The 13,497-nt window shown below is 37.4% G+C and overlaps 1 protein-coding gene across 3 annotated transcripts in view; it reads right to left on the reverse strand.

Annotated features, from left to right (window-relative positions):
* MON2 (MON2 homolog, regulator of endosome-to-Golgi trafficking) overlaps positions 1-13,497 on the reverse strand; it is a 67,560-nt gene that overhangs the window by 27,635 nt on the left and 26,428 nt on the right. For all 3 annotated transcript variants that reach the window (XM_065743373.1, XM_065743374.1, XM_065743375.1), the window contains 10 exons: positions 11,032-11,185; positions 8,082-8,314; positions 6,915-6,996; positions 6,045-6,226; positions 4,676-4,788; positions 3,782-3,886; positions 3,447-3,527; positions 3,287-3,360; positions 3,123-3,213; positions 1,827-1,928 (listed from right to left, as the gene is read on the reverse strand). In XM_065743373.1, coding sequence (XP_065599445.1) covers positions 1,827-1,928; positions 3,123-3,213; positions 3,287-3,360; positions 3,447-3,527; positions 3,782-3,886; positions 4,676-4,788; positions 6,045-6,226; positions 6,915-6,996; positions 8,082-8,314; positions 11,032-11,185 — 1,217 coding nt within the window. The remainder of the gene's footprint in view (positions 1-1,826; positions 1,929-3,122; positions 3,214-3,286; positions 3,361-3,446; positions 3,528-3,781; positions 3,887-4,675; positions 4,789-6,044; positions 6,227-6,914; positions 6,997-8,081; positions 8,315-11,031; positions 11,186-13,497) is intronic.

Genomic DNA, 13,497 nt, shown 5'->3' on the forward strand with positions numbered 1-13,497 from the left:
AACAAGATCAGAGATTGCCAATCCCTGTTTGAAATAATGCACTGGTTCAAAGGAAACATCTGACACTTTCTGGAAAATGAAGAAGAAAGTCTCTCTACTTGCACTTGGTTTATGTGGCAAGGTATAGTGTGTGGGGTGAGAATGGAGGGGGGTAGGTGTTGCAGGGATATTCTTCTTTGAGAAGAGACAAGGAGCTGCTCTGTGGTGAGCACCGCCAGTTCCAGTCAGCTTCAGAGGGGACCCACTGCTGACCAAAGCTTAGCTGGTCAGCGAGGTTGGAGGCACAGTTCTGTGATAATACAGTTAAGAATAAAGGTTAAAAAAAATGCTGAAATGTTGCACAGCAGCTATTTGTGTGTGCAGGGAGAAAACGTGAGAGAACAACTCTGAAGATAGAAAGATCAATGAAGAAGGTGGGGAGGAGGTGCCCGATGCACTGGAGAAGAGATTCCCCCTGCAGCCCACAGTGAGAGACCCACAGTGGGACAGGCTGTCCTCCTGCAGCCCACAGAGTATCACAGCAGAGCAGATCTCCATGTACAGAAGAAGCCCGTGCACGAAGATAAAGCCTGAAGGAAGCTGCACCCTTTTAAGAACCACTAGAGGAGCAGGATCCCAGCTAGATCTGTGATCCATGGATTGGAGCCTACAAACCCACACAGGCTTGTGGGTTGCCTGGCACAAACTGCAACCCACAGAGCACCCATTCTGGAGCAGTCTCGAGGAACTGCATCCCATGGGGAAGATCTACATTGGAGCAATTCATAAAGGAGTGTATCCTATGTGAGGGTTACCACACGGAAGCAAGGGAAGAGAGTAAGGAGGCAGGAACAACAGAGAAAGTGCAATGGATTGACTACAGCCTCCATTACCCATTCTCTGCATTGCTCATGGGTGGGAAGGACACAGAAGAATGAGGAGTGAAGCTGAACCCAGGAAAAGAGGGGCTGGGCAGAAGGTGGCTGTAATTGTATTTTCTTACTCCATTATTTGACTCAGTTACTAATTGTCAATAATCTCCCCAAAGTCATCTGTTCAACCCACAACAGTAATCAGCAACCAATCTCCCTGTCCTTATCTTGATCCATGAGCTTTTTTCAACTTACTATCTCCTCCTATCTTGCTGAGAGATGGAAGGAGTGAGCAATTAGGTGTGCACTTTGGAGCCAGCCAAAGTTAATCCACTACAGCCCTCTACTGTCTTTAAATATACCCCTGCTCTCATATTTCACTCTTCTACCTATGCTTATAGAAGATTAAAACTTCACAAGTACACTCTGTAATCTGCTTTTAGTTTCAAATTCAAAATACAGAGTTTTTTCCTTGATGAAAAAAGTTTTTCATTAGGAGTTAAAATATTTACTCTACAAATGACATCTATGTTGATATTTTTATAACGGTATTCTCTTGAAGAAACAACTCAAAATCTTACTTCATATTTATTAAAAACAAACAAGAAAACTTTGTTGGTATATCAAATGGCTTCGATCTATTCAGTAACATCTTAAAATCTCTTTTGATATTTGTACCACTTGAATCCAAAATGAAAGCTCTTTGTGTTACAGTAAATACAATGCATATATGGCACATAAATACTGACAGCGCTGTAAAGACAAAATCAGTGAGAGCTATAAAATACTGGAATTTAAATTAAAATTGCAATGCAAACTGCAAAAACAACATGCATAAAACAATACATCTAAACACACTTTAGATTAAAAAAAAAGAAAAAACCACCAACATTTGCACTTTAAAAATGCACTGCCATAAGGCAGTACCTTATTGCACACTAATTTCTAGTGCAATTTATAAAAGCAATTAGTTACCTCCAGAAGATGACCCGTCAGAGGTCTCCAGAGAATCTCAATCCTGTGCATGTTAACTAATCCTGTTTCCAGTAATTTAGCAACAGCAAAAAGGGATGGTTCCTTAGTAAAAAGAGAATTTGAACACATGACTTTGAAGCAACTGATGTCAGAGACATTTACTACATTATGATTTGTAAATTAAGATGTAAGTAGTCTCCATTGGAGTACTGTATTTCATAAGCTGTTATCACAGCACTTACAGTCCAGGTAACATAGCTGGGAAGTTTCCAAGGCATCTGCAGTACTTCATGAGAAGCCACAAGGGGGTAGCAACAGCATATCATCAAGAACATGCTTTTCCTAATTTTTCATGGTTTGCTCCAAAACCTTGTTTTTACTCTCACAGCTCTTCCTCAAACCAGTTTTATAACGTATTCAGCTAGCAAAACAGTCTCTTACCCATCACAACTTGCAAGTTAAAAATTGTATATGAACAAATAAAATAAAAGATTTAAGATTCTCCCTACGCTTTATCTTTCATCCACTTCATAAGTGCCCTGCAGAAATGTGGTACATTTCCCATTCATCAGATAAAATGCAAACACTGATTTGTTGAAGCTTATGATAGATCAATGAACACACTCAAAAATAACTTACAATGTAATTTTTCTGCTCTTCACTATTCCCATTTCCACTGACTTTTATTCTCATTTTCAACTAATTTTAAACACAACATTTACTTATTTTAATTTATTCTCTTTTCTCTGCCTTGTTACGTAATTGTCAAATATTATAAAGAACATTTTCTGTCACCATTATCTCCATGGTAATAGATCAAGTAGAAACTTTCAGAAATTCTCATCTGGGATTAGATTATGACTAGGAGAAGACATGCTCAATTTTCTTCAATCACAGGATCTTTAACGATCCTGGGCTAGGGGTTATTTTCTGAGGCTGACAGGAATACTATCATTTCCCCAGGCAAGTAAGAATTACTAGTTTTTTTTAATACCTGAGTTGTCATGCCTTATCTGAAGCATATTATTAAAAAATATTGAAAATGAACTCCTAATAGAACATACTGTGCCAGACAGAAATTCTAACCTCTGAAGTTATAAGGGCTTTTTAAAGTTTTATCTATTCACAATCTGATTAATGGAAACACTATTTTTTATTCTGAAGTAAAAAAAATCATGTGTTACTGTCTTGATATTAGAAACAGTTAATTTCTAAGACAAATATACAAGTCTTCTGCCTGTTTCACAAAAAAAAAAAAAAAACAGCAAGAAGAAAATAGAGAACTCTTTTTTATACCTTATTGTTTCCATAGGCCATATCCATGGCTTCCAGAGACAAGGAACAAAGGGCATTTATTAAGTGATGCAAAGATACATCATCAAGGTACCTGAAAAATAACAGCTATCAAAACACTGTCAAGGTCGATATATACACATTATTTTAATTATAAGGTTTCTTACTGTGAGCTTTCAAAAAGTCTTGATAGTATGTTGGATATAACTGGTAGATCAGTCATAACTGCTGTAGTCAGAACCTTGAAATAAGACAGAAACATATCTTACGGATTGCAGTAGAAAATACCACATACTCATTAACTATAAAATGTACAATTGCGCTTACTGTGCTGGGCCCTTCCACAGCTCTTCCAGGTTTTAAGGCACCCCCAACAGCAGGTTTCAGCCCCAGAATCCACACGAGATGCTAAAATACACAAAGATGGTTTTCAGCAGAATAACTTCTTCAGGCAGCAGCAAAACTAACATTCTGTTCGATCTAGCTGGTAGCATTCCAACTAAACAGAATTCAAGGAAAACACCACTGTATTTACTTAAGGCAGTTAAAATATGCCAAGAGTAGAATCAAAGCTTTTTCTATTGGTCACATAAAAATTCAAAACCAAAGTATGTATAATGAAAAAGCAAGGTATCAGAAACCGTAAATACTTCCTGTTATACCTGAAGAGTAGCCAAGACAAGTTGCCATGATGTACCAAGAACAGCCCCATGGCAGTGAGCTAAGTTGAGCAATGTCCTCATACACTGGATATTTTTTGAAGTCAGCTGGAAAAAATACATATATATTATTTTCCAATAATAGTATTTCTAGAGGCGCTAATTTTGGCTGGAATAGAGATAGCTTTCTTCAAAGCAGCACACATCATACTATAACTTTGTTTTTCTTTTTAAACTTACAGATGGTCTTTATCTCATCCCACAAGTTTTCTACCTTTTGAACTTCTGATTCTCTTCTCATATCCTGCTGTGGGGTTAAGGTTGTGTGGGAAACTAAGCAGCGGTGTGGTGCTTAGCTGCCTTCTAGGGTTAAGCCATGACACTAGGAAGGCTGCCTTTTTTTTTTTTTTTTTTTTTTTTTTACAAAATAGTTTAAAAGATTATATAATATTTGCAGTAATGCAATATATCTTTTTTTAGGTGATTCATCCACTATCTCTCCTTTCAATCTTATCTTGCTGGGCTTAAATACAATTTGATCAGTGCCCTCCTCCTTCCCAGTGTCCTGTTACTATTAAAGACACAAAGTCAATTACTCCAGCTTTAAATGAATCTTCTCTATAAAATCAGAGTCAATCTTATGATAAAACATATAAGCAAACTTTCATATACAGGCACAAATGACAGCTGAGACCCAATTTTTTTTCAAACAACAGATTCAGGCTGAGAAAAGCAGTTTTTGAAACTTAGTGTCCCGGGCAGCCATCCAAATGGAAGCTTAAGAAAATATCTTATTGTTTCTAAGAATACTGTTTATATATTGCCATCTTTTGAGACATACTGAGAAGCAGAAAGAAGTTAGTAAGCAAACAGACAGAGCTTACAAACTGTACTTACCATTACTGTTCCCTGTGGCTGAAGAGCTAAGGGCTGTCCTACTGCCACAACTTGCTGATGAGACTCACTTGAGGGACTGATCATTTGAACATTCTGTCCCTGAATGGAATATGCTAGATGATAATGAAAAAAAATCCAAATTTAAAGTCCAGTATCTACTGTAGTAACAACCACCACCACTCCTGAGTAGTGTCAAACATACTCCTGAAAATTTTTTCACAGTATTAGCTTTAAGATAGCTTACTTCAATTAAATCTTCAGTTACATAAAGACTACTGCACCATTAAGTTGCAGGATTAAATGAACCACTACTAATTTCTCCCTCCATTATGCACTACATAGATATATTTTATGTCAAGACTGAAATTTTCTGCTAAGTTGGTAAGATACAAGCCTCAGGCTATGTCTCAACTGAGTTATCTCCAGTTATCATCTATTAGTAGTATAATTGCATGCTACCACTGTAATAAGGCACTCAGAAAATGAAGATTTCACAAGTGCTACATAGTGATGTCTTTCCAATATAGAACACTACAGGAGATCCTTTTTATAACTCACCTGTAAAATGAAGAAAAACTTAAATGAAATACCATTAAATTCACAACTCCATCTTCACAGAAGTTAGTGTACCTCAGTCATATGTACTGCTCTGTATACTTGTGTTCTAACAATACACTTAGTTCATGGGCTAGAGAAAAGGTTCTGCTCTTTGTTCTACTACTGAAGTATTTTTGCTCTCTTTTAAGAGTCTAATGTTAAACCCATCTGCCTATTCACCAGGTAAGTTGCAGTTCTGGCTACAGAGCAACTCATTTTCAAAATTAGAAAGAGAACATATTCACAATTGGCATATCCAGTGATTCACAACACTATCTCAGGATGTAGAAAGCATCAACTGAATCTCTTGTAATCTGAATGGAGTCCAGAACTTAAGATGTATTTACACAGTAACTTCTGCTAATCACAACGTAACCGAAGAGAAGACCACAGTACACAACAAATGCACGATACTCTAGTCAGTAACTACTTGAATTTCTTGCCAGTGACTTGAATGCCTTAATTACATACCCTGTAAGATCTTTAGGATGATAGACAGATCTTCTTAGAAGGTAAATTTCTGACATACACGAAGCATCTTGGGAAGTTATAGGCTGGTCAGAATTATACCTACTAAATTGTTCAGGTTCTGGGAAGCGGACAGTCTAGATTCTGACTAAATTTCTTATAGCTTAATACTTTATGGCAAACAGTAATATTTATTGTACATCTTTACAACTACATTCTGAGAAAATCTGGCTTTATAGTTCTCGACAACATGTTGAGCAAAATTAAACACATTTGAACAATCTAGGAAATTCTATATACTTACATTTGCTGGACAGAGCTGCAGTTGTGCTATTTAATACAGTAAGAGCATAGTGAGGAGGTAAGGATCCTTTGCAAATGGCAGTGATAAAGGCATCTCTTGATGTTACAAGACCCAATCTTCCACAGAGTGCAGCCATAGTCAATTCCGCTTTTAAAATATTTTCAGTAGCAGCTTCATCAGTGCTGAAATGGTATACACTGTTTACTAAGAATTAATCCATGGCAAAGAAGCAGCTAACCCAAACTGAAATCAATGAGAACTCATACTTTGAAACTGAAACACTATAAACACTGAAGAACAAGCATAACCAATCAAGAAAACTCTCCAGAACTGCTTCCTATAAAACTTCTCCTTAGTTATGAATGACTTCACTAAGAAGACAATGAGGAAATACTAACACTAATTTCAGAAAATAGTGTTTGATAGAAGGACTCTGAGAGGCATGCAATACTTACTACAGTTATTATTCAGTAAACAGCTCCTCCATGTGAAAGATGGTATATTAATAACAGTTGTTAAACATTATCAACAAGTACTGAGACCCTTATCAACACTAGTCACAACGTGAGCAGAATCCCTTTACCATGTTGAAACATTCAGTCAAAGCAAAAAGGAATAAGATTTAAATAATTTAAATAGAAGTCTTTTACATTCAAATTATTTTTCTTATATTGAAGCACAATAATGGTTCCATTTAGTTTATGCTCAATAGATCTTCATTCAGCCTAGAAATCACCAACCCACAAATCTCTACTTGCATACTAAGAATAGCCCTCTCAAATAACAACCAACCAATACACAAACTCACAGTTCAAAATATAACTGCAAGTACCACCTCTGAAAAATCATAAGAAATGGAAGATCAAATACCTCGCATCAAGTAGGAGAGACAACGCAGCGAGAAGACCACACCAACAGGCATTCACCATTTCTTCCCAGACAGCTCTGCTAACTTGAAATAAATACATAATTATTTAAGTAGAAACACATAACTGAATGTTGTTAAAGTAAAATATTATCACAAACACACAATGTCTGGTGTTGGAATTTTAAAGTTTGTGTGTATACACACACACACATATGCACTCAAACCATTACTGTTTAAACAGCCACATTTATAGAAATTTTGCTTAAGTAAAAAATAAGCATGCATGTATGCATAAGAGCATAAATGTGGAACAATGTGGAACATCAGGTAAACAAGAAACACTACTGAAATTTTGCAGCCCCTTGGCTTTTAGAACTCTCCAGATTATTATATATATATCTATATTTTCATTTTCCTAATAAAACAGGCCTAACAAAACTAAAATGTTCCTGTAAGTCCACAGAGTTTTCTTCCTCCCTCAGCCCCAAGTCCCGGACCAAACTTGTGCTGCCTGCAGCACCATGGAGAGCTCTGCAGCATTAATGGAGAGCTCAGCATTCAGCAGGGACTGCAGATACTGACCCAACAAGCTTATAGAATCTCAGCTGCCAGGTATACAAGTCAACGGTGTCAGGAGATATATCTTCTTCCGTACATATCTATACGAATTCTCCATATTTTGCACAAATACAAGCTCATATTACTTCTGTTTTTAAATAAATAATGGTCTTCCTGTATACATGTATCTCATTTAAAGTTTTGCCATTAAAATATCTGTATTTTCGTCTTGTTAGTAGAAATACAGCTTTCTTGTAACAGTATTAACTGGCACATTTATTTCAGTTAAGTTTTTTAAATAGAGTAAAGGACACAAGAAGAACAATCATTCTGGAGAACAAAATGCCTAATATCTCTCTCTCATACCCCACAGTCAAGTAAAACAGTGCCAATTCACCATAATGAAAGTAGAGCAAAGGTGCCACAGAACAGAAGTGTTACACCAAGTTTTTTTTAAGACTACTGCTGTTACAAAACAAATGAACAAAACAAAACCTTCTTCCATCATTACAAAAATTATATAAGATTTTAAAGCAATAAAGCATTAACTCCCTTAATCCAACTTTAAATAAAACTGTTGTATATTAGACAGCATTTGCATTTTCAAATACCTAGCTCTTTGTCTGACTGGTCAGACATAGACTGTGAGTCTTGCTGCTCTGAAGACTGTGCTGGTAATGAAGTTGTTTCTGTTGTGCTTTGACTGACTGTTTCTGCCTCTCCCAACTCTCCTTCGATCATGGTAGTGATACCACGGACAAGATCCAGTAAACAGTGAAACGCCACCGACATAGCATAGCCTTCAGGAATCGTAGGTGGCTCTACTTTGTCCAGCATTTCCAAACTGAAAAATTGAAAGCATTACTGGTAGGTATGTAATAGCACAACTGTGATTAAAAACAGCAACAAAAACAAAGATTCCAAAGGAACGTTAAGTGCTAACAGACCCCAAATAACCTTGAAGATTTACACCAACTCAAGAAAATCAACTACTTGACTAATTATGTTGCTAATTAAAATGTTAAATGAAGCATTAAGTATAATAATAAATTAAAGGGTACAAACACTGAGTACAGTATTTAGACCTGCAACTAAATACTTCATGAAATTAATACACAAAGTGGGTATCACTCAATAAATTACTTTTATAACTATTCTTATAGCTACTGCCATTGAACTTGTCCCAGAGAACATAAGAAAAAAAACAGAAGTTAGGTCAGAAAGTCATGACAGTGGGAATATTGTTATAACAAACTGAGAATAAGCCAGATGTTCCATGTTGAGTCCAAACAACCTGAAAAGTCAGCCACAGCAAGATAATATGTATGAGTAAATATTAATGAACTACATGCATAGGTAAACAATGGGGGTCACCTGTACGAAGAGGAAACACTGACACAATTCACTGCTGAATATCATGCAGTTAAAACATCATCACTCTAGAAATGCAGCCTCACTTTCACTTTTCTTCATATTTTACCTTAAAAGCCTACAAAGAGCTGCTGAGTTACAAACTCAAAAAGAAACAGACTGTAGTATCTGCACAAAGAAAACTGGCCTGTTACAGAAACTACCTGCTATCTACTACCTACTAATATTGTTCCAGGATTTGTTTCACAAAACATCTGTAAACAGATTAGGCATCCCAACTACAATACACCAAAAACAGTTTTTATACTCTTGTGGCTCCACAGCTTTCTGCCCAAAGATTCATCTTTCTCCAGACATGTAACACTTCAGTTATTAATTCAGCTTTCCTGAAGATGGCTGCCTGAGGCATCTGAGGGAATATGAAGTGTAGGTAGATGAAAAGTCCAACTTTTGTGTCTACTCTCAAGACATGAGAGGGCAGAAGAAATAAGAATCATTCCATACTGAAAAAAGTAACAACAAAAGAAAAGAGTAGTTGTGACACCAAAAACAGAGCAAGAATATATTGAGGCATGATGACTCCATAAAAGAACAGTGTATTTACAATTAAAACATAACTCTGTCAACTGTTTGGCATTAAGACAGGTACTGATTTAAACACCTGAGTCTTGGATCAGTACCACAACAACACAACACTTCTGTACTGTAGTTGTTTTTTGCCTATGTTGGAGAATGTGGCAGAGAAGAAAAACTGACTAAGGTAAAGTAAGTCAAATAACCTCTGCTGCTGCAAAAAAAAAAAAAAGGTAAGTAAAGCCATTAAATTAGCTTATAATCAAATAAATAATTCAGTGAAGTGTTACAGAATTTAAAAATTGCTACTTTACTTCTTAAAGCCTCACATCTGATTTCTGTTAACACCTATTTTAAGTTGAACTGCCAAAAGTGTGGTTTGGGGATAAGAGGTTAGCTGGAAAAAAGGTACAACTAAATGGATTCCAGTTAAAGGAGAGAAAGCATCAGGTGGAAAAGAAGCAATAGTGATGCAGGTGACAGTCTGAAAAAAGCAACATGCTCACGTGGGAAAACAAGCAATGTTAAAAGTGGAGGGTATTGCAGTCCAACTAAGGAAGTCCTTGGATCCTGCTCCAGGAGTTATATAATACAGTCACAATGCAGAGCTTACTCCTCTTCCCGCTGCCAATACATTTCACCCTCTATCTACTTACAAGTGTGTGTGTGTATATATATGTGTATACGGCTCTAATTAAAATTACTATGGGTTTAACAGTTACAGCACACCTGTGAGGTGGAGGTCATACACACCAACTTTCAAAGATGGGAAAGAATTAAACTGAAGAATACAGTTGTTAGTTCCATGGGAATGGCCATGAAAAATGCTGAATGCAAGTCTTCTTGCATTCAAAAGACAGTCCCACTCCAGCAAAATACTCTGCTAGCTCTGTTCACAGAGGTTCCCAATTAAATCACTGCATAAAAATAAAAGATGTGGTAATTTTATGAAAATCTAATGTCAGCAGTAATGGAAAATCAAAGCAAGGGTGTAACCTAAATCTACAGTTATATCTTAAGTGCAGAGGCTACAGAAAAGTGTGATACAGGAGAAACAAACTGCTGACAAGACAGAGTAGCAACAATTCCATTATTTATCACAGAAGAAAAACAATGCAAAAATTACAGGATGTAGAGATACAAAGTTAAGACACAAGCAAATTCAGAACAGCACAGGCACTATAATGGAGGGTGCAAAATTTCTGAATTAGAATAAAAAAGAAAGAAGAAAAAACAAAAGATACAAAAGCAGGAAGCTGCAGTAGGCGGGCAAATGCTTGTCATTACATAAATCATCAAGACATTCTAAAATTGCCATGCAATATACCAAGACCTAAAAGTAGAGTTAATTCAGCAACATTATAGTTGAAAAAATAATCCAACAGATGCTACAGCTATAAGGGATATTCAGAACAGAATCCAGAGAATTTGTACAAAATAGTTGAAAATTAGACCACCTCTCTCTGCTGAAACAGCAAAAATTCATAATATACCTCAATGCCAGTGAAATGAACAGCTCATTAATTACTAATTAAAAAAAAAAAAACAACACTTTGGACAAGTTGTAAATAAAAGTATTTGTTATATGCATTTTTTCAAAAAGATAGTAGTACTTACTAGGTAGCTTTAGCACTGCCTTGTACAGTTACATTCAAGATAGGTATCCAGGTACCTCTGTATTCAAAGGCAGGCAGTACAGTCGCACCACCTCCCATTCCAAGCACTCCTGGGTTTGTCTGTGCTGATCCAGTGCTCCCTGATGCATTACTTCCTGTTCAGGAAAACCAGGGGTTAAAATTAACCATTCCCACAATCTAACTTTAGTGATCAGCAAACATCCTTTTTCTACACTTAATTTTTTAATTTGAGATACACTGATTAATCCTGAGCTGTCCTAACCGGTCCATCGCCACCAACACAAAAAACTATTTTTGAGCTCCCCCTGCTGTCTACAACACTGTACTACATGCAAAGTAATCAGTTTAAAAGACACAGCTGTTTCATAGTAACTGATGGCCCTTATTACTTTAAGTCAGAATAAAATGTTTCTGTGAAAGACATAGCAGCATTTGTAACACTGAACAAACTGAACTTCAGTGGTCTCCATGATATAATAAATACTTCAGAGAAGATTCAAACAGCTTTCAAATTTAAGGACTCTTTGAGTTGCATTTAGATTTCAGAAGTAGTAGAAAAAAGGAGATAATCATTTCAAGAATAAAGATCACTGCTAACTTTAAAGATTTCAGAAATGTGGGGCACAGAAAGAGAACTGCAGTGTCTGAATCTGTTCCATGCAAAAGCAGAAGAAAATAACAACAGGGAAGATCCAACCCAGCAAAAAATAAAAATAAAAAAAATAATTTTAAAATCCTCAGATAAAAGGACAAGGAAGTTTGTATATATATGGTTCCTGTACGTGGAAAGAATACATGAGCTAGAAGGAGGTGCCGCAAGTTCAGACTCTGTCTGTACAGACAATGGAGAAAAAAGGGCAGAGTTCCAAAGGCGATTCACAGCACCTACTAACGGCTTAAGTGCCATTTCAGAGTGCTCTCCTGGAAGCGTGTTGAGAAGCTAAATGACTAATTCAGGCAATATGAATACAAGCAGAAACCTATGTATATATACTTCAGTACAGTAAAGCTTAACGGATTGAAAAAAAAATCATTCTGCTAAACTAATCAACCACACACTGCCACTGACGTGAAAGTAATTACACTGGTGTGGTTCTCTGCAATCCCACCAAGCAAATTTGTTTTCAATACAATTCCTTAAAGCAGCAAAAACAAAAAAAAAACAAAAAAAGAAACAAAAAAATAAAGCAAAACAAGAAGGCTTATACCAATTAAGAGTGACACAAAACTTAGGCACGTGTAGATTTCACTCTCATAAAATTAGAGAATAGCTTGGGTTGGAAGGGACCTCAGAGACCACCTGGTTCCAACTCCCTGCTGTGGGCAGGGCTGCCACCCACTAGCTCAGGCTGCCCAGCACCCATTTAATCTGACCTTGAAGACCTCCAGGGATGGGGCATCCACAGCTTCTCTGTGCACTGTTCCAGAGTGTCACCACTTTCTGGGTAAAGAAGTTCGTCCTAACATCTAATCTAAATATCTCTTGGAGTTTAAAGCCATTCCCCCTTTCCCTGTCACTGTCAGGCTATGCAGAATGTCACCTCCCCTGCTCCTTATAAGCTCCACTCAAGTACTGGAAGGCCACATTGAGAGTATTCTCTTCTCCAAACTAAATAAGGCCAGCTGCCTCAACCTTTCTTCACAGGAGAAGTGCTCCAGCCCTCTGATCATCTTCACAACCCTCCTCTGAACCCGTTCCAACAGCTCCACATCCTTCTTGTGCTGGGATCCCCACACCTTGATGCAGTACTCCAGATGAGATCTCACAAGGGCAGAGTAGAGGGGGACAATCCCCTCCCCCTCTCACTGCTGGCCACCTCTCTTCTGATGAAGCTCAGGATATGGTTGGTCTTCAGGGCTGCAAGCACATACTGCAGGCTCACGTCCAGCATTCTATCCACCAGAATCCACGAGTCCTTCTCCACAGGGTTTTTGTAAGAAGAGTGCCCCAAGTGCTACTGTTTTTGTCTATAGACATGAGAGAGAAACCCTTCTGGTTTTCTGTCTTCTCAACAGATAACAAACCCCTGATATAACCTGGAGTCCTAGTGAGCTGATGAGCACAGTCCAACAGATTAAGGAAATTCATTACCTCACTATACTCAGCATTTCTTAGACTGCATCTAGATTCCTCATCCAGTTTTGGCCCCACACTACAAGACATGGACAAACAGGAGTGTGTTCAGAGGAGGTCCATGATAGGGAGGTGGAGCATTCGTACTGTGAGGAGAAAGAGCTCACTATATTCAGTGTGGAGAAATGGCTTTAAAGGAACCTCACAAAAGCTGCAGTCCACTCTGTGGAGATGTCAACCAGAACACAGCTCCAGGCACTTTATAGTGGTGCACAGTAGGGCAAGAAGGAACTAATTGACTTATGTTGCATCACAAGGGGTCCAGATCCATAAGGAAAGAGACAGGCAGGGGAGGAGGTTGTCCAGAATGGT

Source organism: Cyrtonyx montezumae, unplaced genomic scaffold, assembly GCF_038088225.1.
Source record: "Cyrtonyx montezumae isolate F1298 unplaced genomic scaffold, pur_monq_1.0 scaffold_3, whole genome shotgun sequence".
Classification (NCBI taxonomy): Eukaryota; Metazoa; Chordata; class Aves; order Galliformes; family Odontophoridae; genus Cyrtonyx; species Cyrtonyx montezumae.